The sequence below is a fragment of the Marmota flaviventris genome, chromosome 12 (genome assembly GCF_047511675.1).
Source record: "Marmota flaviventris isolate mMarFla1 chromosome 12, mMarFla1.hap1, whole genome shotgun sequence".
Classification (NCBI taxonomy): Eukaryota; Metazoa; Chordata; class Mammalia; order Rodentia; family Sciuridae; genus Marmota; species Marmota flaviventris.
Genome location: NC_092509.1, coordinates 35134272 through 35159897, shown reverse-complemented (window position 1 = coordinate 35159897; position 25626 = coordinate 35134272). Strand labels below are relative to the sequence as shown.

General features: G+C 33.9%; 1 protein-coding gene across 1 annotated transcript in view; it reads left to right on the top strand.

Annotated features, from left to right (window-relative positions):
- The window catches only part of Malrd1 (MAM and LDL receptor class A domain containing 1), a 658798-nt gene that overhangs the window by 62589 nt on the left and 570583 nt on the right, over positions 1-25626 (top strand). Inside the window, exons 8-12 of the mRNA XM_027928635.2 lie at positions 1871-2037; positions 6848-6940; positions 8661-8868; positions 19726-19872; positions 23510-23607. Of these exons, the coding sequence (XP_027784436.2) occupies positions 1871-2037; positions 6848-6940; positions 8661-8868; positions 19726-19872; positions 23510-23607 (713 nt within the window). The remainder of the gene's footprint in view (positions 1-1870; positions 2038-6847; positions 6941-8660; positions 8869-19725; positions 19873-23509; positions 23608-25626) is intronic.

Below are 25626 nucleotides of genomic sequence, written 5' to 3'. Positions count from 1 at the left end.
GAGTTCAGGGCTTGATAAGAGAAAGAGAATAGTTGAGGAGCATTTCAAAATGGCTATTTTTCCTCTCGGATGCAAACCTGAGGGGACTTTTCTCTAATTTTCACTGTGTGGACCTCATAGGACTCCTGGAGGTAAAATTCAGAACAGTGTTCCCTTAGAGTTTTTAACTCCTCAGCTCATCCACACTCAGTCGTTCAAGTTTTTCCATAGAGCTTTGCTTTTAGCAGAGCTTTGTATGCTGGGATTCTGCTTTAGAGAGTTGTGATTCTCTGCATTCAAATGTCTCTCTGGTTACCAGGCTGTGGGTTTCACGGTAACCTCACTTTTTGGATGGATCTGTGAAGAACTGTTGATTTTCTGTTTGCACAGGATTTTTTTTTTTTTTTTTTTTGTTAAATGAATAAAACTGAGAACTTCCAAGCTCATTGCATGCTGGTCCCCAAACCAGAAATTTTAACTGAGATTTGTAATTTTTGCATCCCGTCTATTCTTTCTATTTGCCTTTAACCCTTTCTATTTAGTGATCTTTTTTTAAACATTACTTAGCTCCTCAAAACTTTATCTGACTAACAGTACAAATTAGGGTTTCATACTTTATGATAATTCTTGGAGTTTTGCACATTTCTTTGATTAGAGTCTAGGATGGTGAATGTTTTGTGAACAGGCTTCCTTAGTCCTATTCTCTGGTTTCATTGAGCTCATCTCTCTTTTGTGACACTTTCATTGGTCAGCTCCAAGCTACCGCAAGCTTCTTCAGATGCCAAAGTCTAAGAGTCCTGTGGCTTCATTTCTGTTCCCCACTTGGCAAATCTGTTCCTTCTTCACCTTGTAAAATGTTTTGTCTCTTTTTTGATCTCTGTTTTGTTTCTCCTTTCTTTGTGTTTAAATCAGAGATCAGGTGTTAATTTACTGTAGTCTTTTGATTAAAATCTAACATTTCTATTAAGAGTTTTATTAAAGTTTATAGTTTTTAGAAACACGGCAGGAATATTTATTAACTATACAAAGAAATGAAGCATTGCAGAATTTACTTTTGAAAAATAAAGAAACCATAGAAACTTCCTTGTACCTCCGCACAGCCAATGTTATTGAGTTGAGGAATAGTCTAAATTAGTTTTCAATATCAAATGAGAAAAAAAAATCAGTTGACAATATTTTTATGTGCTATAAAACCTGCAGATGCAGATGTAGCTATCTGATACTTTCATGTTGTTTGGTAAGAAAGACATCATTTATATTGTTTTGTCTTAAACTACAAAGATGTTTTTAAACTTAAAAAGTAGAAAAATAATCAAAAGGGGAAAGAATTCTGAGAGAAAAAGGAGGAATTCTTGAGTCATAAAGAACTCCTTTTGAAATTTAAAAGAATATGATAGTAATTTGATGGTAGATCACAGATTTCTTTTAAAAGAATATTGAGGCAAGGGAGAGTGACTCATGCCTAAAATACCAGAGACATGGGAAGTTGAAGCAGGGGAATTATAAGTTCAAAGTCAACCTCAGTAACTTAGGGAGGCCCTGAGCAAATTAGTGAGACTCTGTCTCAAAATAAAACAGGCTGGGGTAGAGCTCAATGGTTAAGTGCCCCTGGGCTTAATCCCCAGAACCAAAACACACAAATTTTAATAAAACAATGTTGAATTTCAATATTGAAGATACCATCCAATTTTGATTTTAAGAATTAGGAAATAGTTTAATACCTTTCCAAAAAAATCACATGAAAATAAACACTTGCTATTTGTAGTTTATGTAATAAATTTTAAACATCCCATAATTTTAATCCTGGTTTTGAAATCTTAAGAAATACCATATTTTGTTTAGCAGAAAGCAGCTGTTTTCCTAAACTGTTTCTCTTCCCTCTGTTTTTTAGGTTACTTTGTGTGGGTAGGGGCCACGCATGCTTTCCCTCTTAGCCATTTAGACAGCAGGGCTTTTTTAAACAGCTCTCTGTGTCACTGCTGGGGCAAGAGCTGCCACCTTCAATTCTCTTACTGCATGGAAAACGGTGTCCTGAGAGTGGGACTGTACCATAATGAGGTAAGAGGAAGCTAGTGCTGATTTCAAATTCATTGAATGAGTGGAATTTCTATTCTTGGCAACTTGTGCTTCTATTTCTCAGTTCTGTGTAGGCTGGAGGCTTTAAGTATGCTATGTCTTGACAATACTTTTAAAAAGAATGATTCAGATGCCAGTTTACAGAGGACTATCATGTACAAAAGTTAATGTCATAATTTACAAGATATTATTTCATAAACTATTAAAATTCATGAAAGTCTAGTTAAGAAATTATAGACTATTAAAAAGAGATATCTGGGATTCTATATTGTTAGCTGTGCATCAAAGCTCTGAGATGATCTGTTTTGGATTTTAGATCTATATATTATTAGAAGTATAAATATGATTAGAAGTAAGCTATTTGTTTTGGTATAAGTTGATACATGTTCAAAGACTGATAATTACTGATTAAATACAGACAAATGAGTTACTTGGATTAAAAAAAATGTTTCATTAAGTAGAGGGATGGTAGAAAGTATTATACTAGTGTATAAACCAATTTAGGCTCTTTTAACCTAACTTTAACTGGAAGTAGTCCCCTACGAGTGTGAAAATACATGGAACACTTGGAGAAATTCTATTGCAAGAATAATGAATTTATAGAGGAGAATAAACAAGACACGGGGTAAAGAGCAGTCATTCTACAAATGGGAAGCATCTGAGAATAATTGCAGGATTTTTGACTGTGGAAGAAAGGAAGACAGGAAAAGCATCCAAGTGAGTTTCCTCTGGCTTGGGTCACTTGGAGTTAATGCAATTGAAACTTCCACATCAGCCAGATTCGCTTTTCGACAAATTTATTCATCATCTATGCTCATCCGATGACACTAACAACCTGTCAGTAGCATTTTCTTCTGGTCACTTTTGTTCTGAATTTCGGCATGTCATTATGATTAATCCTCAAATATCCAAATGCTTATTGGTAAAATATTTGAACCTTCAGTAGGGATGCTTTTCTTTGCCTCTTCTTCTGCTTTTTGTACCATTTCCATGATATCTGTTCTTCTTTCTTCTGCATCTTCAGGGATACTAAGGCATAAAGTTAAACCAGCAGTCTCTTTTTAAATATTTGTTGTTTAGTTGTACTGGGACACAATATCTTTAATTATTTATTTATTTTTATGTGGTGCTGAGGATCGAAACCAGGGCCTCTCCTGTGCTAGGTGAGCATTCTACCCCTGAGCCACAACCCCAGCCCTAAACCAGCAGTCTCATTAGATAGTACAATACATTTGCTTTGGAACACAATGGCTAGCATTCTGTGTATTGTATGACATTTTTGAAGTAGTAGTTGACAACCAATTGTCCTACATCTATTGGATCCATTTCAGTCAATTAGGCCAGGTGTGTAGGGAGGGGACAGAAGGAGACATCATCTACTTACCCTTTCTGAAGCACTACAGACTTTTCATATAAACAAGAATAATTTTATGAAAAATTAAACAATCCACCCAAAAGCCACAAATTAAACTTTATCTGGATATGTTAACATTCATGCCTCAACATTCTTTCAGATATAGTTATCTGTGCCATGTAAAACAGGCATAGTGAAATACCATCTAAAGTGTAACCTTCTATAATTTCTAATTTAGTCCTTCAACCAAGACATGATGAAAAATTTTAGAATAATTCTGTAGAGTTTAAATTAAAGATGCGTTAAAAATATATGATCCTATGATACTGCTTTTCACAAGACAAGTAATTAATATTCACTTACACACCAAATAAGTTATTACTCCAAATTTAAGTCAAAATTTCATTCATATATGTTCTAATTTGGAGAATTTTAATCAAATCTGAACATCAATGATGTATATTTAAAATTTCAATATATGTATGTAATAGAGTTATTAATTACTGAAAATGAACAATATTATTCTTCTGGTGGCTTTGGTGCTATCCAAGAAAAAACTGAAAATAAATTGTCTTCAGATGCCATGTCATATAAGAATAGAGTTACCGAGATTTTGTGCCTCACAGAGTAAGAAAAGAAATCCAAATGGCAGATCTGATCTAGTGTGTTAACCAGAGCCAATTGGGTGTACACTTAGAATATTGATTCAGAGTGGGCTCATTGGATACCCAGTGTTCTACAAGACATCCTATCTTCTGATGCCCTATTTGCTGTCCTATACATACATAACACGTCAGTTACTGATGCAAAATATGTAGGGGAATACATTTAAGTCACAGTAGATGTTTTATCACATACTTCAAAAGGAATCCAAAGCTATCATTTAAAAAATCTATTTTTGAAAATTATATCTTCTCCACTCTGAATATCTGTAAATAAGTGTAGGTGTATGCAGATGAACCAGGATGGATATAATGAGATTGCTTAAGGTCATTTTTATTATTTTCAGAGGAGAATGTAGGAAGCAGGAAATAAAGGTGATGGCACTTTGTTAAGTAGAGTTTACTGTTTTGGAGTCTGCTGAAGTAAACAGCACTTCTAGTTTGTATTACCTAGCTATTCTGGCATTAGTTCTCTATGCATCATTTATAAAGTAATAATCATAGCAATAACCTAGCCTCTTTCTTGAGGAGAATTTCCAGGCCAATGAGCCATGGATAGTGGAGTAACCAGTTTGTGGTACCATTTACACTGCCAAAGAGGATGAATGTGTTTTAAAATGGAGAGAAAATGCCTTAGAATGTTTTTTGTTCTTACTTGCATGATACACTTTTAAAGCCAAAATGAGATTTCTTTGAAAGAAGATCTTTACCAAATTATGTGGTTCTGTCATGGATGCAATCAAATGTAGTCAAATAAATAAAAACCAACAACCTTGAATTTGGTAGCTTTGATTTCTTCAGGGGAAGAGAGAAAAATAAGCTGATATCTCTGAAAGATGTTTTTTTTTTTTTTTTTTTTTCTTGAAAGGTTAATTGGCATTATTGATCCTGGTCTGGGGGAGCAAAGATACTTTCTTAAAATTTGTTATACATTGATTGATTTTAAGATAATAGAAAATTATAAAAGCCTTAAAAAGCTTTTGGAGGCTGAGAATTACTTTTTTTTTTTTTACAATGACTCCTATTAAAAATAACTACATGGTCTGAGAATAAGAACAGAGATAAAATAAAAGCTGCCCTCCTTTAGTTAGAAGAAACTGTCTTTATCATTGCTTGTGTTGTCAGACAGGAGAATATGGTGTGTGTGTGTGTGTGTGTGTGTGTGTGTGAGAGAGAGAGAGAGAGAGAGACAGAGAGAGAGAGAGAGAGAGAGAGAGATCTGGATCTCACTCATAATATACCCTAAACTTAGTACATGAACAGCAAGTTTGGAAATAACTCTGCTCATTAAAAAATCAAAAAGTAAATCCACATTCACTTTCAGGTAGAACAGAGGGAACTCAGCATTGTGAAGTAAAATATCAGAATTGCTCTATATTATTTTCATAAAACAAACATTGGGGGAACTGCTGAACAGTTTGCCAAGCAGTGTTGCTAAAAGCATCATGGAGGGAATAGCATCTGATGCTAAATAACTGAAGTTATGTAGGAAATAATTGAAAAGAATTTGGTTATATGTCTCAACACTTTTAAACCAATTCATCCTGATATGACATAGAAACCAGCAGCTGAAAATACATCTAGCTCTTGTGCTTTGCTGTTCTTTGGAAGTTTGAGCAGTTGATATGAATGAATAATGACATAAAGTGAATTTCAATGGACTTGGACTACATTATGAAATATTGAGGACTTGAAACTTTGTAATATACATCAGAGCGTGTAGGACTATGTAGTAAAAAAATTAATTTTTAGAAAAACTTGGATTTGACTAAAATAAGTGAAGCCGAGCAAGGAGGAAAACACAAGAATCTGAAAAAAAAATATGTCATGTGTTATTAGAATTACAACTGGATGACATCTTCCAGATTGTTTTCTATTTTACACTAGAAGGTAAGCAAGGCCAGTCTCAGAGCTCATTCTAAAATATATATGTGTCATTCTTCATGTTTTTACAATATTGATACATTTTAAAAAAATGTACCCTACTGGTCTATATTTTCCAAGAAAATATCAAATTAAGACTGCTTGCTAAAAATCTGAAGAAAAGCCAAATTATTTCAGAGCATAAAAGCATGGTCAATCAACTCAAGAGACCAAAACTATGAGCATAATTATGGAGCATCTTATGGACTTTGATTGAGTGTCTTACTTCAAAGTATGTAGTAAAATTTTATACATTTGGCAACCTAAAAAAATGATCATTATATGGTACCCAACATGGAATATTCTACCAGAGGTAAAAAGACCTTTGATGGAATGACAGAAAGAGTGAACTTAGGAACACAATCTCCAAAAAATAATTATGTTGTTTGAAACTTCAATTCTCCCATTGAAAAAAAATTAATGGAGAAGATGCAAAAATGCATCTGAACACTATTTATTAACCTTTACATTAATTGTTTGCCTGTTCTTTTTTTCCTTTCTACTATCATGAAAATATTGGAACATGTAATTATGTCATTGAAATCAAAATTTAAACTGCTGGTATTATCAATTGCTATTTAGAATTTTATTTTTGAAGTGTAGTTACTTTATTTCTTTTGACATTTTATTTGAATTTTTTCTGTGTAAATACTCTTGAATGAAAAAAAAAGCAGCTTTACTATATAGTCATACATTAATTTCTGTTTTTTTAAAATGTTATTCCACTTATTCCTTCTTACCACCAATATATTAGATTTCCTAGTACTCAACTAAAATGTAATTAAGAGAACACATACATGAATGTGAAGCTAGAATTTGGCAAGTGACTAATGTATTTTTCTTCAAATGAAAGGAAGAAGAAATATTTTGGATATCCAATACATCAACTCACAGCAAATGGGTGAAAGTAGATGTGTTAATACCAGAAGGTCTGAAGACATTTAAGGTATCATAGGAAATAAACAAAAAAAAAGTATCATAAGTTTAACTTTTATCTTTACAGTAGTGAATTTATCATCCATTGCTAAATTTAAATTAGTATTTAAATTAGAAATGTTGACTTGTATATTTGGGGACAGTAATTTCATTCTTCTTTTCATTGTACCTGGCCCTTACCAGGTCAAATTTCCCTTGAGAAGAGGAAGTAAGGGTGCATCTACTCTTGATCAAAGCTTGCTCATTCTCTGTGAATTTCCCTAACTCCTGCCCCCAGCTCCATGGATTGCACCCAGAAAAGCATCTTGTATTATGAAACAGATAAATGGTCAAGTGGTAGTGAAAATCAGTGGAGTTATATGCACATGTATTGAATATATTAGCTCATAGGGTTATAACGTATGGATGACTGTCTTTACCAAGATATATTTGTAGTATACATGTGCTCCATGAGAGACTGGTGAATAGTCCCTTGAACAGTTAATTTGTGATGGAGTTGATTATAAAATAACGAGACTGTATAGCTTAATAAACCAGTTTCACTTCTTATAGTAGTAGTACATTCATATATTTCCTACGTTGTTAAAGGGATGAATCCCCAAAATACTGATATTTTACTATGTAGACTTTTGGAATCCCATATGTGAAGTTGGAATTTCTGAATCATAGCATATTTGTGGCCATCTTCAACTTGAGGTTCATGTCATTTTCTATTAAGTTAATGTTTTGATACTATTTACATTTTTATAATCTGATACTTCATCTTTATAATTTCTGGAAGAGGGACTCAATGAGTTTCATTTCTTCTCCACAAACTGAAGATTAAAGTTTTTCTTATAATTTGACTTAAAGTAAAAGAAAGTAAAATATAAGGAAAATAAATTGGGGAGTTATTATAGGTTTCTAAGTGCATATGAAATGTGCTTTTCAATAATGGCAGATTTTGAGACATTAATACATTTAATCTCAACAAGTTTTGAAAACACAAATATTATTACTTGTGCTTATCTGATCTCTTGCTACTGTGATAATACCCCGCTGTCAACCCAATAATAAATAAATAATATAAATATTATCTATGTACATATATTATATATAAATGATACTGACTGTGAAAAAATACACCATACAAAAACTTGACACTATACAAACTTTTCTTATGATTAAACATTATTGAAATGCAACATTATCTTCTAAATAAATATGTTTGCAAATTAAATCAATCTTAAATAATTCTTAAATATATATCCCTCTTGTTTTTTTCTGCAAGATTGACTTTTATATTCTTTAAAATTGTCTTTTTTATATTGCGTCCCTTTCCGTTTTCTTGACATTTCTCTTCATGCATTTAGATACTAATTTTAGTAATTAAAAAACAGATACAGTTATAGCTCTTTGTGTACAGGTAATGACAGTGCTTTTATTTTTCTTGAAAATGAAATGAAAGAGAGATATGTAAAGATGGTTCCCAAGTAACAAATTTGCAAGTCAAGAACATTTAGATGGTTAAATGAGATGCCAAATTTATCTGATCCTTTTTAGAGGCCTTAGTAGGGCAAATATGCCCATCAGTATTGAGTATTGGTTAAATTTATCAAATTGGAACCTTGTTATCATTTGCATTTGGTTGCTCTTTAAACAGGTTCTTAATTACTATGTCATCTTTGTTATCCCTTTTTAGTTTTTTAAAAAAGATTACAAATTCATAAATTGATCATTTTCCTTTGCAGATAGTTTTTGAAGGTGTTGTTTTGAGCCGGAGAAGTTTTCTTGGGCTTGACCAGCTGTGGGTCTATTCCTGTGGAGAGACCCTCTCCAGAAAGCTTTGTTCTGCAGAGGAATTCACCTGTGCCAGTGGCCAGTGCATTGCCCAAGATTCAGTCTGTGACTCTAGACAGGACTGCCCTGATGGGACTGATGAAGACCCAACAACTTGCTGTAAGTCAACTAATAGTTTACTGGTTGACCAGCTTTATTTCACAACTGCTGGGTTTCAAATAGCCTTTGTTTCAATCAAGGTAAAGTCAATTTCTATGACATAAGATGATGTGCAATTTCACTTTAAAACTATTAGCAGTATTCCTTTGGTGGTCTTATGTTCATGTTTTGGTTCTTGATACTAAGGTGCAGAATCTTTCTACTTGTTTAAAAAATAAATGATACAATTAATGTTGTGTCATTGTATATGTGTACTTGCATGTGTACTTTGGTTAAAGAAAAAGATGGATGTGAGAGGGAACATCTTTGTACTTTCCCTTTAGAGACACAAATTATGGGTTGCTAGCCTTTGTTAAATGTTTTCTTTCTTACTATCTGAACCTCTTGGATGCAGAAGAGAGGGAGAATAAAGAGAAGGGCTACCACTGCCTTCAGGGCAGCCACTGTGACTGTAGAAATCACTTCGGCCACCATTGGCAGTCATGAGGGCAAAATTAGACCAACACCTTCCTTTCAGGCCTCTTATGAAGAATCTTTGATGGAAGGATAATGAGAGATCCCATTACTATTCAAACCCAGTCATATTTCAAATAAAATGAAATTTAATTTACAACCCACATGAAGATTCTCATATGAGGTAACTTAGCAACTCAGATTCTTGTGTCTTTTTAGCAACCATGAATTCCAACGAAATGAATCTATTTTCTAGACCACAAATAAGTTTTTTTTTTTTTTCAAAAAAATATTAAAATTTTGACATTTATTTTGCTGCAGCACCTTATTTTAGTGAGATAGTTTGTTGATCAGGAAGAAATATTGCAGTAAGATAAGTGTCACCTTTATAATGAAAAGATCTTTGTACTGCACACTTCTGGTAGGGGACTAAGGATTTCATTAAGAGCAATGAAGAGGGACATTGGGAGGAGATGATGGGAAAACAAGGGGAAAATCCTTCTGGCCTGACTGTAACCAGCAATTCAATTTATTCTTCAAACACCTCACTTATTAAGCCAAATAAGCTCTTGACCAATGTGATCTCAGAGGAGTTTTTAGGTTAGTTTTCTTCTTTCATTGAAAAATGATAAAGTGAGGAGCATTTATTTCTCTAATGTATGCAATATTCCTTTCTATGCTTTATTTAAAAATTTAAAGAGACAATTTGGTTCATTTCTGTTGAGGAAATTCATCTTTTTGACAGCTTCTTGATTGAAACAACTGAAAAACTACATATTTCTTTGCAATTATGCATTTAGAAACTTACCTTCTTTACTTCTATTTTTTCCCTGTCGTAAATGCTTTTATGTTCTCTTCCTTTTTCAGGTTTTCTCAATAAAATTCCTGTCTGGAGTATTAGTTGATTTTAGCACTTGATTTTGCCATAGCGACCAACTTCTCTTCCATTATTGAAGTTTCATAGACTGCTAAAGTGGCATTTTTTAAATATAGTAGATCTTAATACTATTCTGCTATATCCTTGAGTGAATGCAGGACAGATGGCTATGTTTTTCAACATAATTTCACTTGGTCTTTTAAGTGTTCCCAATAATGTTACCTCTCAGTTGTCCAATAAAAACTTCTCATGTTTGCTTGGTTGAGATCAACTCGATATAGCGGATATGACATAAAAATAAAGTCTTATTACATATAATGTATGTGGATGTATTCAGATATCTTGATGCCAAAATGAATATTTCATATAAATGTTTGTACAATTACTATTGCTCTGGCGAAATTATATAGAATTCAGTTATTCAAATTGATCTAGATACATATTTTTGTACTTATATATTTAATATAATGTGTATATACATATATATATTCATATATAGTCTTCCAAAATGAGAACCTTCAATTTAAAAATACTTTGAAATATTTTACATACATTTCTAATTTTTTTTTTTAATCTCCAAGTACCTGGAGCACAAACAAAATGCCTTCAGTTTTTCTTTTTATTTCACTCAAAATGAATCTCTAGGATGGTATAGCTCAAATACAGAGCTAAGGAGCTCCAGGATTATTTTCCCAGGCTGGGGCCTTAAATAGTAAACTTGTGAAGATCGTCAGTTGGTGCTGTGTGACCAATGTACGTTTCCTGAACGACACACTCACTCAGTTTCTCTTTCAGTCCCCAGCTGTCCTTATTTTCAGGGACTATTTTGATAAATGTACTTACTGAGCCTTTAGCTCAGTGGCTTTTCAACAACAGGCAACTGGAAGGGTGGCGGGGTTTGCTGGTGTTTTGCTGCTTTCCTGTACGACATGGATTCCAGCAGCAGCAGCAGCAGCATCTGGGAACTGGTTCAAAAAGACAGAACCTCAGGCTTTAACACAACCCTCTAGATTGAAAGTCTGCATTGTAATGGTGTCCCAGGTGATGCATTTGGATGTTAAACTTTGAGAACCACTGTGCCAAAGAGGCTTTGAAAATTAGGACAGTTGAGGGAAGAAACAGATGGCATATAAAAACATTCACATAAAAACTGAAGGCAAACTAGTCCAAAGGCTCTCAAGACAGAAGCCTAAACTCATGACTTCACCAGTCCCCAAGAGCCTCACTGTAATACCAAACAATAGATTTCTAACATTTATTAGCAGGGTCCTGCATAAAATGAAGACAGTGGAGATTCAAATATATCTGCACCCCATGTTCACTGCAACCTCACTCACCCTAGTCAAGAGATGGAAACAACTTCATCCTGTCGATGGATGACTATGAATCAAAAAGTGAACTGTATATGAATTTTATTCATTAATAAAGAGAAGGAAATCCTACTATGTGCAACAACAAGGATGAATCTGGAGGACCTTATGTTAAGTGAAATGAGGCAGAGGAAGATAAAAACAGATGATAGTATTTATATATGCATCTCAAAAAAAATCAAACTCAGAAACAAAGTCCAACAGTTGTTGCTAAGGGTTGGGGAAACAGGGAGATATTGGTCAAAAGTACTAACTTTCAGGAACAGGGATAATAAGTTCTGCAGATCTGATGTTCAGAATGGTGGTATAGTTAATGATACTCTTGTAAACTTGACATTTGCTCAGAGAACAGATCTTAGTATTCTCACCACATGTGTGTATTGTACGCACACATACACACTCAGATGGCACCTGTGAAAGGTGATGGATGTGTTAGCTAACTTGATTATGATAAATAGTTCACTATACAAACACACATATATAAACATAATGTATATCCTAAATATATACAGTCTGTCAATTATACATCTACTAACTTGGGAAAAATAAAATATATGTAATGTTTAAAAATATTTCTATCAGAATAATTAAAATATAGCATGTGCCAAACAAATTAAAGGTCTACAGCAGATAAAAAATTCACACATGAACTAGATCTAATTTTCAAACATATAGTACAACATCGATGAACCTTGAATATATTACGCTAAGTGAAGTAACTCAGACACAGAAGGGAAAATAGGGTATGATCATGTTTTTATGAGAAACCTAAACTAGAAAGCTTCACAGAGACAGGAGGTAGGATGGTGGTTGTTGAGCTGAGGGAAAGGAATACTGGAGTTGGGGTTAAATGGGTGTGGAGTTCCAGTTTGAGGAGATGAGAGTTCTAGAGATGGATGGTAGAGATGGTTTCTCAGCCATGGGAACATATTTAATGCTATAGAACTTTGCACTTAAAATTATTTAAAAAGTAAAATTTTCTCATACACACACATACACATATGTACATATGTATATATAAAACACTAATTTTCAATAATGATACATGGAAAAGATTATATATAAATTCTTATCTACTATGATCCACAAAAGATGGAATTTAATATTTAATGATCTGTGTTGAAGCCAAAATGACTTGGGAAATTCTGTGGGAAATAGCTTTTTTATTTTTTTAAGGTAGAACTTTCAGATAATTTAAAAGCTAGTATGAATTATAAATCTTCACAAAGGAAATTTGCATAATATTCAGGTAAAAGAAATGCAAACCCAGGGCACCATGCAATGCATTTGATTTTTACTATAATATCATCACTAGAAATCTTTCACATTTAGGAAAACTGATTGTTGAATACTAAAATATTTCCTGAGGAGAAGGAAAAGACTGTATTCATCTATATAGTTTAGTGTATCAATGACCCTTGCGAGTTTTCAATAAATATTAACAAAATATTTCTAATTATATTTATTGAAATCTAATACATGTTCACAAAATGAGATGTTCCTCATTCTTTTATCATAGAGAACTGAACTGGAGGTTTCTTAAATACTTTATATTTTATGATCTGAAATTTTTCTCAGCTGCCACAATGAAATTCTTTTTCTTGTGCCCATATGCTACCATGGTTAAATATGTAAGAGAGAGCTCTCTCTGAATCTGAAAACATTGCTCTAACTTATGAAGTCTGAGAGAAACTTTTCTGAAATTGGGAATAGTGTCATATCTCAAGCTCTGTTTAGAGATAGTGAAGTATACTCTATGATCACAGAAATTTAAAAGAAAATCAACAAAATAATCAAAATGCCTGTTTACAATTAATGCAATTTATTTATAACAGATAATAGGTTTTAGATATTACAAATATTTAATATTCAATGCACTTAGCATGATAGGCATTTAATAGTTGCCAGTATGCATTTGATTCCCCTGGCTTTCTTCAGGTATTTATTACTTCACCTTAAACTTTTTGAATTATGTAGGGGATAACCTCAACTTTAGGGGACTGGGATTCAACTTATATTTTATAGTACAGTTAAGTTCTAGAATATTTAGCTTTTTAAAAAAATCCTTTTAAGTGTACTGGAACAAATGTCAGAGGTAAAAATAGCTGAGCAATTCACCTAGACTTTCACAGAGGTGATTGCACCGCATTGTTGTCACAAATCTTTATGAAGATGGATTTTATAAATTAATTTCGGTTTTCAAAGGACAGCCATGTTTAATGTTGTATGGAAGGCATGATTGACATTTTAACCTATAAAACATATAGTTAATAAAAGAAATGGCTTGAACTTTTGTCCTAAAGCCAAAATTTCAAGATCTATTCTTTCAAAATTATTTTCATCTTGAAAGCTTCTTTACATCTGTGCGACTGAGTGACAGGACTCAGTTGTGGAGAGCGTGCCTGGAGGTTGGGCAATACATCAGTCAGGGGGGTCCTTCCATTTTCACACTCTTTGGTCCTAATGCTTTTCACACCAGTGTCTTATTGAGGAATTAGAATGTCTACTTCAGCAGCCACCTGCAGTGAAGATAATTGTTTGTGTTGGCTTGTTTCTTATATAACTTATTGCCTCAATACCCAAGCAGGGAAAGTGAAAGAATAAAGAAGAGTTATTAATTATTATGCTAGGACAAGAAGAAGAAACGGGTAATCTTGGCTCAAGCCAGACATGTGGTCATCTTACCCTTGGAATATTTCTACTTTAGGGAAGGATGTCTCTAAGAATTAGGTGTGCCCTGGAGAATCAGTGGAAGAATTCCTTGGCTAAGTCCACAGCTAAGAAAGTGAAACTTTTAGGTATGTTTTGGAAGTCAGGTGTACATTTTGAACCTTGAATAATGCTAAAGTGTACTAACAAACTTAGAACTGTGAAGTAGCCTAGACATTGGCAAAGCTCACCGAGGACCAGGAGACTGACCAGAAAACTCTTTTAATGTCCAAGGAGACAGTCACAGCTAGATTACAGGTGCTTTTGACTGGGTCAATAAACAGAACACGCTTTCCTTTGAGGTGTAACTTTTATCAACAGTGGTATCCTGTGAACACATTAGCCGTAACTGAGAAAAGAAAAAACATATTCAGAAGCAATAGGTTTCCAGTTAAGTAGATGTGAATTTCACTTTCTCACCATATTGGTGCACCATTTGGTAATGTCCAATACCTTTTCATAATTATAAGACAGTCAACTTAATTGTATTTATATGGGGGTGGAAATGCAGAGTAGAAAATAATATTTGCTTACAAGGACGAATACATTTTTTGTTATATATCCATTATACGACTGTTTGAAAAAGTTAGTCTTTGAAGTCTCAACATTTCATTGACATGCAGAGTCTTTTGAAGTGGTATTATCATTTGTGCACTGCACTTGAATTTTTTGTTTTTGTTTTGTTTTTTTGTATTTTGAGTATATTCTTTTACTTTACAACCAAGGTTGCTCTACCCTGGCTTTTGCCTCAAGATTGGAGACATGGGAATGGCCAGTTTCCCCTCTCCATTTCCTATGTTATTGCCTTATTTATCTTTCTGTCTGGCACAACAAACTTTCCTAGGCACTGACTGGTGTTCACCAGCTTTCACAAAACAGATTACAAAGAAACTCATTTTAAAAATAGGACTGAGGCTCTCTGTACTGCTTTCTCAGAGCTGCCCTAATGAAACACCGCAATCTGGGTGGCTTACAGCAAGATAATTTTATTTTTCTCATTTTGGGGGATAGAAATCATGATGTTGCAAGGCCATGGTCCCTTTAGTATTTCTAGGGAAGGATCCTACTTTGCCTCTTGGTAAGCTCCTGGCAAACCTTGGCTCTCGGATTGTTTTCTATTGGAGTGTTGTAATTATACATAGTATTTGGGTTCCTTTTGAGAAAATTATACAAAGAATTTGATTTGAATCTTCCTTACTTCTCCCCTTTCCTTCCCTATTTCCTCCCTCCTTCTCCCTCCTCTACTGATCTTTCTTTCACTCCTTTATGTGTTTATTTTTGATTGGTAGTTTCTACATAGAATTAAAGGAAATATTCCCTTTAGTACATTTGTATATGTATATAATATGAATATCTTCGGTTCATTTCATATTTTTTTCTCTTTCCCTTCTTTACTGCCTCTCCTGGTTCTCCTGCTTCTACTTGAGGGATCTGCCCTGTATCTTATAACATCCAATCCCTTCCCCACTGCCTTCTTTACCTTATTTTGCTTTAACTTCCGCATGTGAGAGAAAACACTTGACCCTTGATTTTCTGAGTCTGGCTTATTTCATTTAGCATGATTTTCTCCATTTCCATTTATTTATGGCAAATGCCATTATTTCATTCTTCTTTATGGCTGAATAAAACTCCATTGTGCATATATACCACATTTGCTTGATCCATTCATCTATTGGTAGGCATTTGGGTTGATTTCATAATTTGGTCATTGTGAATTGTGCTGCTGTAAACATTGTAGTGGCTGTTTTGCTTTAGTATACAGATTTTAGTTCTTTTGGATAAATACCAAGGAGTGGGATAAATGGGTCATATAGTGATTCTATTCCTAGGTCTGTCTGTCTTTCTTTCTTTTTCTTTTTCTTTTTTTTTTTTTTTTTTTTGAGGCATCTCCACCCTGCTTTGTTTTGTTTAGTTTCTTTTTTTTGTACATTTATTGATTTTTTGTGGCATTCAGTTTTTTGTTCTTTATATAAATAATTTGTATTATGTATATATTGCTAAGAGTAACTAGCAAAGATTTTTCCCCCATTCCATAGGCTCTCTCTTCATTATCTTGATCATTTCCTTTACTGTGTAGAATCTTTTCAATTTTACAGAATTCCACATACTGATTTTTTTTTTAAAAGAGAGAGAGAGAGAGAGAATTTTTAATATTTATTTTTTAGTTCTCAGCGGACACAACATCTTTGTTTGTATGTGGTGCTGAGGATCGAACCCGGGCCGCACGCATGCCAGGCAAGCGCGCTACCGCTTGAGCCACATCCCCAGCTCGATTCTTTTTTTTCTTTTTTTCTTGAGCATTAAGGGTCTTGTTGAGGAAGTCAGTGCCTATACCTACATGATGAAGTGTTGACCCTATGTTTTCTTTTAGTATTTGCAAGATTTCTGCTCTAAATCCTAAGTCTTTGATTCAATTTGATTTGACTTTGGGGTAGGGTTAAAGACAGGGATCTAATTTCATTCTACTACATGTAGATACCCAGTTTTCCCAGAACCATTTGTTAAAAAGGCTATCTTTTCTCAAACGTTTATTTTTGGCACCTGTGTAAGTAAGTCTAAGTAAGTAAGTATATTTTTGGCTTTAAGTAGGCACGTTTTCTCCGTGTCTTCTCTTCTATTCCAGTGGTCTTCATGTATACTTTGATGCCAACACCATGCTGTTTTTGCTACCATAGCTCTGCAGTATAAGTTGAGATCAGGTATTATGATGCCTCCTGCATTATTTTCTTATTCAGAATTCCTTTGGCTATTCTGGGTCTCTTGTTCTTCCAAATGATTTTACAAACTTATTTTCTAGTTCTGTGAAGAATGTCATTGGTATTTTGATGGGGATTGCATGGGATCTATAAATTACTTCTGATAGTAGGCCCATTTTGACAATATTCTGTCTATCCAAGAACGTGGGATGTCTTTCTCTCCTCGAAGGTCTTCTTCAATTTCCTTTTCAGTGTTGAATAGTTTTCATTGTAGAGATATTTCACTTCCTTGGTTAGATTAATTCTCAGGTATGTATGTATGTGTGTATGTGTGTATGTATGTGTGTGTATATATATGTAAATATATATATATGTAAATATATATACATATATATATATATATATACATATATATATTTAGGATATTGTGAAAGGGATGGTTTTCCGGATTTCTTTCTCAGTTGAAATGCTGTTGGAGCACAGAAAAGTTACTGATTTATGAGTATTGATCTTATATCTTGCTACTTTGATAAACTCATTTTTCAGTTTTAGGAGTCTTCTAGTGAAATATTTTGGGTCTTCTAGATATAGTATCAAGTCATCAGCAAATAGTGATACTTTGACTTCTTCTTTTCCTATTTGTCTTTTCCTACATGTCTTTAATTTCCTTCTCTTGCCCGATAACTCTGGCTAGAGTTTTGAGAACTATATTGAATACAAGTAGTGAGAGTGTACATCCTTAACTTTTTACTGATTTTAGAGGAAAAGTTTTTAGTTTTTCTCCATTCAGTATGATGTTGTCTTTAGGTTTGCCATATATAGCCTCTATAATCTTGATGTAAATTTCTACTATCCCTAGTTTCTCCAGTGTTTTCAACATGAATGTTTATTTTATCAAAGACTTTTTCTGCCTCTATTAAGATGATCATGTGATTCTTGTTCTTAATTCTATTTCTGTGGCGAAATACATTTATGGATTTGTGTATGTTAAACAACCTTGCATCCTTGAGATGACGCTCACTTGGTCATGATGTATTATCTTTTTAATATATTTTTGAATGTAGTCTGCTAATATTGTATTAAGGATTTTGAATCTATGTTCATTAGAGAGATCTGTCTGTCATTTTCTTCCCTACATGGCTTTGTCTGGTTTTGTTATCAGGCTTTGTAGGACATACTTGGGAGTGTTCATTTCAATTTCATGGAATAATTTGAGAAAGACAGGGGTTAGTTCTTCTTCAAAGTACTCCCCACCCCATATTCTTTCCTTGTGCTGCCCCTTCCCTTTGCTACCACCCCAGGCAGCCACGCTGGTGCCCCAGTTGGTGCTTCTCTAAGGTACTAGTTCATATGTTTGTGTTTCTGAGTTCTGTGACTCTATAGATCTATAGTTGATAAGTTAGTGACAAAATATACCTGGCGACTGAAACCAGGCACTCTGGTTTACAGAGATTCGACGATCCTTTGAATATTAAGATGTGATGAGCTTATTCAATATGTCAGCCAAATGGGGCCCATGATTGAAAACAATGGTCAGTAGTAAGCACATGGTGATGAGTCTTTCTAATTAGGAGGCCTGGGTTTAGGGTTGCTTCATAGTTTAAGCTTTGGTGTCAGAGGCTCTCAGGTACAAGGTCTAGGTGTGCCATTTACTGAAATTTACCACAGGCCAGTTGCTTGGGATTCTGAGTTCCATTTTTCTCTTTTGGGGATAATAGTATTTTCCATACATGGTGATTGTGAGATGGATAGTTAATATGTGTCAAATTCCTGACACATGTTTAAAGCTCAGTGGCAAGTATCTATTGTTATTTAAGATGATGGCAATATGATTTTTGGAAGCTTGTCAAAACTTTGTTGTTTTCTAACAAATGATTATGTTACTTCTCCTTTCCCCACTGTTACAGCCTCTCTGTAATAAAAGAGATATTTCAGAAATTAGTTTTTAAATTAATAGTATTATTTTAGCCCCCAAACTAATATCTAAGATAGGCTATTACTATCATTCTTATTCTATGGAAAGGAAATTTAAGCAATCACAGCTAATTTCTCAGAAACATTGAATTGTTGGAATTTCTAGTTGATTGCCAAGTGCTTTGAAATCTGCTGTTTTCCTCACAAATTTGGTGTTAAAGCTGGCAAAGATGTCTATGACGCATACCCTAAACCCTGACTTTCCCTAGAACTAGTTCTTTAACGATACATGTAGTGATTTAAGTATTGCCCAACTCGTATTAAGAGAAGAAAAGCAAAGTTCAGAATATCTAATTTACCTGCAATTCCAAAATGGCAAGGCATTTAACTTGGAAAACGTGTTGAAAATGGAATAATGAAGCAAATAACTGAGATGCCGAATTTAAGTTCTTCAGGTGTCCAGGATTAATTTTAATTCCCCTCTTTCAAATGGATTTTTTTAAATTACCATCTTGGGAGATTTATACTTGGCAGGTGAATTAGTAACTCCGTGAAAAGCTCTAGAGTTTCACCGGGCATCATTAAATACAATGGACACGGCCAATTAGGATGAAATGTGCCAGACCTGTCAATAGAAGCATGTAGAAGAGCCATGCTTCACACAGAACATGTGAAATGTGGGAGATTGGGGAAAGGAAAGCTATTCTGGTCATCAGAAACATTTACTACAAAGTGGAATGATTATACCGCCCTCCTAAGTTTACCTGTTTGAGTCCTTGTTCCACTGCCCGACCTGACTTCATTTCTGCTCACCTGTTTTCGTTTCCATCCTTAACAGTGAATCGTCTCACCTGTAACTTTGAGTCTGGTTTCTGTGGCTGGGAGCCATTTCTCACAGAAGATTCCCACTGGGAGGTGGTGAAGGGATTGAGCAGTGGAGAGCACCATTTTCCAAAAGCCAATCACATAGAAAACACAAATCATGGTAGGACATCTTTCTCTTTTGAAAAATTAATTTTTGTTCTTTCATGTTGCAGAATAATGATACTGTGCATTTTAATTTCTCTCTACCGACTATATAAATGTGATTCTGGTTTGTCTTGTCTTGAACCCTCCTGCTCAACTTAATATTGTGGTTCATGGAGTTTCTAAGAAGGAACATTATTTCAATAATGAACATTTTTTGTTTTGTTTTCTTAACAGGTTGGATTGAAGGTTTAAAAAGGGAGAAAAGTTTTTCTGATAATTCCTTCGTTTTCTCAGAAATCCTGTTCAGTAGACTTGTGTTCCCTTTTTTGAGCCATCCTTTTTTTTTTTTTTTTTTTTTTTTGCAAAACAGAAAAGAAAAATAGTCTAATCTTCTCTCTGGGAACAGAGAGCAGAGATTTAGCACTATCTATAAAATAAATCTGAAAATATTTGAATGCAATTTAATCACACTTGAGACTTCTTTATAACAAACAATTGAACTTCTACCTCATATATATTTTGAACCAACATTATAATTTTTACATTTCCTCTGGAAATTGAAGAGCTATAACTACATATAGCATTCCAAAAGTGGTTTGTGAAACTCCAGAAAAGAAGGACTTTTTTTCTTTTTTCCCTTTGTTTACTTTTATATGGCATCAGATACTATTGCTTATATATTGTAGTGTCATATTAACTTTATAATCACAGAACTGTACCACAGATTCTACTGCAAGCTCAGTGAGCATTATCACACTTGTTTCTCTTTTGAAATTTTCAAATAAATAAGCCAAAAATAATTTTGGGCCCTATTTTAATTATAGTCATTGGATATTGGGGTTGTGGATTGTTGTGAAAAAATAGGGAGGGAAATCAATCATCCATTGGTTACAACTATAAAAACAGTTCATTGTTTAATAGCATATTATTAATTGTTGCTTCTTGTGCCAGTCTCATTATTTTTTCTATAAGATTTTGTGGCAGAATGTTTTAAGCTTAAAGTTTAAAAGGAAGGGGAATATCAATCATTGGAATTATATGGCACATTAGCTCATATGATGTTTTGTTCTTTGTTCAAACCCATCATTGAGTACACAGCAGACTTGAGTGTGGAAGCCACTGTAGCTGAAGCAGATGAGTAAGGACTTACCCTAGAGTATGGTAAATACTTTACAGAGCATGGAGAGGGATTCAAATGGATTTGAGATGCTTACTGAGGGAGATGAGTCCTGAACTGAGCACTGTTGGAAAATGTAAAGCAGCCAGGAAGGCAGGTGAAAGGAATTAAGAGGAGATGGCAGGGAACATGGTTCAATCTGGTCCATGATAGTCTTTTCTGGAAGTAGAAGCGGTATAATTCACGTTTTTGCTTGCTTTCTTTAACCTGCATATGCCATAGTGAATGTAGCCATTCTCCCATCCAGTGACATCATGACAATGCTGCAAAATTTGTTCTTGTACTCATTTCCCTACTTCGAACAATTTTAATTTTATGCAGTAGGTAACCAGGAATAAGGCTCTGTGTTTTTACAGCAAGATATATTGTATCTTATTTAACAAATATTGAGTTATCCCCAAGTTTTAACATTTCCATAAATATTTTAATATTTAATACCATAAAACATATTTTAACATTTAATATTAAATAATAAACATTAACTTTTCCACATTTTTTTTTTGTGGTACTGGGGATTGAATCTGGGGCCTTGTGTATACAAGGCAAGTATTCTACCAACTAGGCTATATCCCCAGCCCCTCCCCAAATTTTAGTACTTCCATTTCTAGCAACAAAATAAGAGCACTCTTCCCTGTTTTTCTATCAGTAAGAAACATTTGAATTCTCCTAAAATTTTTCCAGTTTATGGTTATAAAATGATTTCTCACATGTAACCATTATTTATATTTCACTGAAAGAGAATCTTTTTAAGGTTTCTAGTTTTTCAGTTACTTGAGATCTCTAGTAATATATTGTAGCTTTTAGTGTAGAAGTTTTAAAGATCTTGCTATGTTTTTCTAGGTTTTTGCAGCTATTATAAAAATGTCCCTTTTTAAAAATGTGTAAGTTGTTGATATATAGCAAATTTGATTATTTTTAAAAATACTGACCTTGTATATCCAATGGCCTTGACAAGTTTGTTATAGCTCAGAGTGTGTATTTTTTTATTTTCCAGGTTTACTATTTTATCTACTAATAAAGACAATTTTATTTTCTTTGTACATCTTAAACCATGTATGTGTATGTGTGGGTGTATTTGTATGTATATTTTTTCTGTTTTCTGTCATTCTCTGGGTAAGGCCTCTGGGAAATGCTGAATAGAACTGGTGGTGGCTGCTAGACTTGTCTTGTTCCTATCTCAGGGGAAAAGCTGTCAATAGTTCAACCTTAAGTGCCATGTTTGCTGAAAACTTGTTGTTTCTATCAGATAAGGATGTTTCCCTCACTCATGGTGTGCTACATTTAAAACATCTAAAGACTGAATGTTAAAATTTTCAAGTACTTTTTTCAGCTTCTATTGTGGTGATCACATGGTCATCAAACTGACATTTTTGCAATGAAAATTGATTTTCCAAATATTAAACTACTCTTGCCATTCCTGAGCAAAACTTCATCGGGTTGCTTTTATTTTATTTCTGTATGTTGCAGGGTAATGCTTGTTTCTTATTTTTGCATTATATGTACTAAAAAGACTGATTTCTAACTTTCTCCAAACTTGTGTTATAACTTGCAGGCCATTGAATTAAAAGGGGTATATGCTTTGCAAAAGGTGAGGTCAAGGCAGATGTGGATACTTTTACCCTTGGTTGTTTGGTTAAATGTGTGAAGGGATCTATAAAATAGTGCATTTTAATTCTGAAATCCTTCCTTTTTGTTTAGTCAGCACTGACCTGTGTTCAAGAAAATCACTGTCTGAATGTGATATTTTCTCAGTCAAAGTACTGGGCTTTGCAAGTTGCCCATCACTTTGCGTTTATCAAAGGGCAGGATCAGACCTTGACCGTTGTTTGGCACAGTCTTCCTTGTAAGGTTTCAATATTCAGTGAAGCTACCCCTGACAACAGCTCAGGATGTGTGATCTTTTGAGCTGCTAAGAGATGTTATCCTCCCATACATTTGCCATGAGCACATCCTCTGTAGTTAAAATCTAAAAGCAGTTATTTTGTTAACGTTCAGATTAGATCTTTAATTAAGCTTTCATCCCCTCTAGCACAGACAACAATGTCAAATATGTAAGCCCCAGGAGAAACCAAACTCATTCCATAGGCTCAGATCTTCAGTACTCTGTGAAGAAACTTAAAAATAAGACTCTTATGGGAATTTTATAAGGGCATGTTGAATATCTAATTGTAAGCTTAGAAGCTTCACTTAATTTGACTTCAAATTCTATGATGTGAGTTAAAGCAAGAAAAATGTTTGTTTAGCTGATTTGGATCAAGAGCTTCTTTTTAATCAATCAAATTTTATTTTAGATCTTTAGTGTTGCACATATGAAAATGCTTTCAGTTATCCACAGAGCTAAAGGGGAAATAAGTAAAAGTGTAATTTTCTTTTGTCTGGTTGACAGTTGAATATGTACAGGGGTAAGAAACTTGAGCAAAGAAGTTTTACTTGTACAAAAGAACTTATATCCACATGACTACATTTGTTTTTTCAGGATCATTTATTTATTTGGGGGCACATCGATCCCCTGGGGTGGCCAAGCTTGGAAGTCCCATCCTCACAAAATTGCTCACTGCCTCTACTCCATGCCAGGTAATCAGTTCTTCTGAGTTTCCATTGGCCATTCTATGGTTGTAAACCAGTGGGTTTGGGTTACTCTGCTAGTAAATGCCTGCCATGTTTTAATACCATTTTCCTGATGAATTGAGAAAAATTATATAAGCTATTTCAGCACAAAATGCTGTGCCCTTCCAGAAGACCATTTGCAACATATAATCCTGCAGCATTTGATGGGAGGTGGTGGGTTATGAAAGAAGCTTTTGGTCATTTTTATATTCTTTTCACATGGTTCTTTCTGGAATCTACACCAATGGATTACACATTGCCAAAATTACTTGCTATTTTGCCCAACAATATGAACCAAGTACATAAAATCAGTTAAATAAATCAACGTGGAAAATAATGTGAAACAATGCAAAAATATAAATGTGCTCAGAAAAGATAATTGCATGAAATGAAATTTTATTTTTCAGTTAGTCCTCTCATGCCAGATAATCAAAAATCAAGCAGTAAAATATTTCATTTCAATAGCACAATACAGAAGAAAGCAGGACTTTGGAATCAGCATGGATTCACATCTCAGTTTTTCTACTTACTAATTATGTTACATAAGTTGTATACCCTCTTTGAGGCCTGCTTTCTATTCTAGGAGCAAAAACATGGTACTATCTCCTTCATATGGTTGTAAGGATTAAAATATGATCAACGTCCCTGGCAAAGTATTTGGCACATAGTAGGCATTCATTGAACATGACTTCTTTACTTTCACAAACTTTATACTTAAATCAGATGTTTCTATTCAGCCTGCATTCTTTTCAGACCTTTTAAGAGTTCCAGCATGGCTTTTAGTTTTAGGGTTTCAGTTTATCTATTTGTCTTTACTTACCAGAAAATAATGAAGAGATCAATACTTCAGCACATGGAACTCATTGCATATAAATGTAGTGTTACAGCATTGCCTCAGACATTCCTAATGATAAATTACACATCATTGAGAGTTATAAACCTAATTATATGTTCAGCTTGGTATAAGTCTGAACAGAAGTGCCCAGAGCTCTTAATAGGTTGTACTTTTCTTTCTTTCTTTTTTTCTTTGTCTTTCTCTCTGCTTCTTTGTGGGAATAAGAAATAAAACAACTGTCTGTCTTCATTTTCACATCATCCAAATGCCCTTTACCTGTTCCCAACTTTATTTTAATTAAATCGTATGTAATAGAAAGCTATAGATTTTTCAAAAGAACCCAAGAAGCACTTAGCACTTTAAAAAGTACTTTACAAGCTAACTTAACTTCAAGGTCATCCACTGAGTTGTATGCATAAAACACATTGAATGCAAGAGAATAAAATGTGTTAATTCTGTCTGCTTCGGGTATATTAGGAAACAAACATTGAGCATCACAGAAAGAAAAAAAAAAAAAATATATATATATATATATTTGAAGATGATCTACATTTCCCATCCCTGTATGCTTGCTAATAGTCACTAATTTGTTATCTTTGGGATGGGGTTTCAATTTGTCATCCTTTCCACTTGAGGACACTTTGGTTTATTTTTGCTCAAATGTGTGGCCTTGATGTGGAATCTATTTACACGGAGGCTCAGTGAAAATGTTCTGGACAGTTTAGATACTTGATAGCTTACCTTAGTACCAATACTTGAATCTCTAAAGGCTTTGGATCCTGGCTGAATGAATGGTTTACCTTATTTTTTAAAACAGAGAACATATCAAGGAGCTACCACAGACCTCCACAGAAGTATTTGTTTATCCCTTTTGTCAGTATCTGCTTGAATTTTAATAATCTTTGAAGTGAAGGCATACTTGGATGACTTTCCAATTTGGGAAGTAGTAGTACACTGGTTAGGGGAAACTACTTATAGTTAGAGATACACATAGCTAATTTTGCCTCAAAGGACTGTCCTCATGATCTTTTTATAAGTTCATGGTGATATGTGGCACTTTCTTTTCATAAAAGTTACAGAATAAGGAAACCAAATTTTTACCTTTTTGGGGTAATTGGCGAATGCAGCAGAGCCTCTAATTTGGAACCTCT